General features: G+C 46.4%; 1 protein-coding gene across 1 annotated transcript; it reads right to left on the reverse strand.

The window, feature by feature from the left end:
* Positions 1-2,708: 2,708 nt before the first annotated feature.
* Positions 2,709-3,659, reverse strand: LOC128846785 (olfactory receptor 10A7-like). The gene has a single exon (XM_054046028.1). It carries the CDS (start codon positions 3,657-3,659, stop codon positions 2,709-2,711), a length of 951 nt encoding a protein of 316 aa, XP_053902003.1.
* Between the last annotated feature and the right edge of the window lie 216 nt (positions 3,660-3,875).

Genomic DNA, 3,875 nt, shown 5'->3' on the forward strand with positions numbered 1-3,875 from the left:
CATATACTTGTGAGCCAAATGAGCCAATTAGCAAATAGCTGACATGGTTAAATGCATGATTAGATACATATCCCTAATTTTATTTAGATCTCTAGGCCTTTTCCATCAACTCTATCTTGGCCATGAGGGCACTAAAGTTACACTAGTTATGTCATATATACATTCATAAGCATATTCCATAAAGCCCTGGGGGGAGCACCGTCACAACCATTCACTGTGATCAGTTGCCATGTAGAGATTAATAGGAAGGATACAGAAAACATTGCCTTCCTCCTAATGCCCATTGTACACCATGGCAACGCCCTTACCACACTTCACCCTCTGTTCTCCCTAGTCTCCATGATACAGTATGACTGCCCCTTTTCCATCTCTGCAGCTCCCATTGCCCCTTGGCCCTGGGTACATTTTTGCTTGTGCAGCCAGCGCTGCAGCAGGTACCACAGTTTGTAGTTTTAGTGAGCTACAGAAAATGCCATTCACACCCCTGGCTGCAATGTAGACACAGCCCATTATGTAAACTGAATTATTCAGTCAGGCCTCTTTCCGTCAGTCAGCTGCTTTTGACTTGGCAAATCAGCGTAAATTCTCAGCATGCCATTTTAATGCAGAAGACAGACAGGTTCCTTGGATTCCCAGAGTTCTTCTGAAAGCCACGAATGTACTGATGTAGTTTCACAGGGACTCACTTACACGAGGTCTCCATGCAGATTTTGCACCAGGATCTCTATTTGTGTTAGTGGTGTGACTTTGTTTTGGAAATCATTCTACCAGTACAACCTCTAGTACGGACACAGCGAACCAATATCAAGGTCCCTTGGACTGGTATAGCTTATCCCCCTTTGGAATGAACTATCCTGATACAAGCAGCTTTACATCAGTGTAGTTGTATCCAGTCAGATTACATGAATGGCCCCTTCACGGCACCCAGTGGAGGCCTCGGGGCAGCCCAGAACAGAGCCCTTCACCTCAGTTTCCCTTGTTCATTCCCCAAATAAAATTCATATGCATTTTGTTTCCAGTCCAATCACAACAGCCCCTAATTTAGGTTTTATTTATTAACTTAACATTCAAAACTAAAAGACAGATGACACCTTCCCTCCAGTTACCTGTACCCCAAACTGCTGCCATCCAGTCTGAGTCCTGCCCGCCTTAGCAGGCCACTCCCAGCTCTTCCTAGCTAGAGCAATTCCCCCCTTCGCAGGGTTTTCCCTCATTCACTCCCTGAACTTTCACTTCAGCATCCTGAGTTTGTCTCTTCCCCCATCCCCCTTCTGCCCTTTATTGGAAAGGGCCTTATTCCCCTCAGGTGGGGACCCTTCTCTAACCAGGGCTGGCTTGGCTCCGGCTCTCCAGCCCATGGGCACACGGCCCTGTCACAGGCAGGGATAGGCCAATATAGTTTAAGTGGTGCCATTTCTATGTGTAGACAAGTCGTCACGCATTTATTCCTCACTCTGGACATGAAGGGGAGAGATAAGGGGATGTCTGACAACAGAGACAAGAGAAAGAGAAAACTGAGTTTAGTTCTTCTATTGCACGATGCTCTTGGTGACAGAAACACAGTTATTAGGGTCACTGAGAAAAATGAGAAGTAACTCGTGGTAAATGTCCCCTGGGAGTGAAGGTATTCTCAGGACGGAGTTTTGCCTGTAAATGTAGAGGCTGGGTTTTCCCATAAAAGGCCGATGTTAGGCACCCAAATCCTATGGGCAGTGAATGGCAGTTGAGCAACTCAGATCCTTTGGTCCTATTGTCTAATACAATTAGATGTGGTGGAGTAGATAGGGCACTGGAGTGGGACACTGGCTAGTTGGTTTTCTACTATGAGCACACTGAGTGATTCCGGCCCTCTGGGATTCACCAACCCAGCTTGGCTGTTGGCAAACCCTGCTGGAACCCAGCTGTTTGCAGTAAATGGGCCGTAGTGCCCATGGCCATGCCCTGTGGAGCCCCACACCAGGCATCTGGACACTGAAGCCCCAGAGTGACACACAAACCTGGGGAAGGTGGATGTTCCGCTTTCTGACTCTCCACTAGAGCCTCATCTGGCAGGTCAGGTGCCCAGAGGCTTTAAAAAATTCCACTCGGACCCCAAGTATCTGGAAACAACTCGCCCTCAATTGCTGCTGAAAATGGGCAGATAAGAGGATTGTGTTGATGTCCTGTGTTCTGGGGCATAGGTCAGAGGGTTTCCTTTGGCTTTTCTCTTCCTTTGAATGAAGCCTGGGAATGAAATATACTCTATGAAAAGAAAGTTAATTATTCAATTTTCTAATGTTGGAGTTCCATGCTGACATTGCAACTCTGTATTTTTAGAATGCAGGTGTCTGATTTTTCAGGGGTTTGTCTGTATATCTAGAAGTCTCTCACCCTACACAGAATAGATGCCCAGTGTTCCAGCTGAGTCTATTTCACCTGCATCCTCTCACTGAGCACAGTCTCCCTTCTTTGTCTGAGCTTTGAGCAGCCACAAGTTCAAGTCTCCCACCAGCCCAGTAGTACCCACCTGTGGCATCTTATATAGGTCCTAAAAAGGCTAGGGTCACAGGTTTTAAGAGGTCTCTCCATTTCCACTTTCTCCTCTCTATAAAAGCATGCCTCAAAGATCAATGAAGCTCAGGGAAACACTACCTGCGACTTCAGCAGTCTTTGGTTCAGGTCCTACCCAAGCCCATGATATATCTATTTAACCTAAGGAAACTGACAGTTTAGAATGGTACAAATATGAATTTCCTGCAAGCTTTACTCAGGGCCTCCTGGACCTCTTTGTTTCTCAGGCTGTAGATGAGGGGATTGACCAGCGGAGTCAGGACTGTGTATAAGACAGACAGAACTTTCTTGAAGTCGCTCAGGATGTTAGTGGTAGGGAACATATAGACAGTCATCAGAGTTCCATAAAAAATGCTTACCACAATGAGGTGGGAGGAGCAGGTGGAAAAGGCCTTTTGCCTCCCAGTGGTGGACGGGATTCTCAGGATGGTGGCAATGATGCAGATGTAGGACATCAAGGTAAGAAGGAATGGAACCAGTGAGAAAATCAAAGTGAGTGCAACAGCCACCATTTCCATCTCCTGAAGGTCATTGCAGGAGAGTTTTACAAGGGGGATAAAATCACAAAAAAAATGGTCAATACCATTGGGGCCACAGAACGTTAACTTAGATATGGACAACGTTGTTATGCTACCACCTAGGAATCCACCTATCCAAGAGCCACCTGCGAGCTGCAGGCAAGATTTGACACTCATACAGATTGCATAGTGCAGTGGATTGCATATGGCTAAATACCGATCGTAAGACATCACTGACAGGAGAAGGCATTCCGTACCTGCTAGAGAACCAAAGAAATAAAATTGCATGAGACATCCATTGAATGTCATGGTTCTGTCCCCAGTCAGGAGACTGGCCAGCACCTTGGGTAGGATGGTGGAGGTGTAGCAGGTCTCCAAGCAGGACAAGTTCCACAGGAAGAAGTACATGGGGGTGTGAAGGTGCTGATCAGCTACAACTAGCACAATGATGAGGATGTTCCCAGCCATGGTCGCAATGCAGATCACTAGAAACAGCAGGAAGAGAAGGATCTGCTGTTCTGGGAGATCCCCGAACCCCAGGAGGATGAATTCCTTGACAGATGTTCCATTTCCCTGTTTTGCATTCGCCATGAGGTGAGTCTATGGGAAAGAAATGAACTCTGCCACATAAACCAAGAACATTTATTCAATAAAACGTCAGCACTGTTTCCATTTTCTCCCTCTGCTGACTACCAGAATGATGAGTGAGTGTAGAATGGGGGCAGGGGAGGGGAAATGTGATCTCTTGATCCTTGGCACTGATTCAATATCTGACCAGGATTTAGGTTAAACAAAACATTAATCTCT

This window comes from Malaclemys terrapin, chromosome 12 (genome assembly GCF_027887155.1).
Source record: "Malaclemys terrapin pileata isolate rMalTer1 chromosome 12, rMalTer1.hap1, whole genome shotgun sequence".
Classification (NCBI taxonomy): Eukaryota; Metazoa; Chordata; order Testudines; family Emydidae; genus Malaclemys; species Malaclemys terrapin.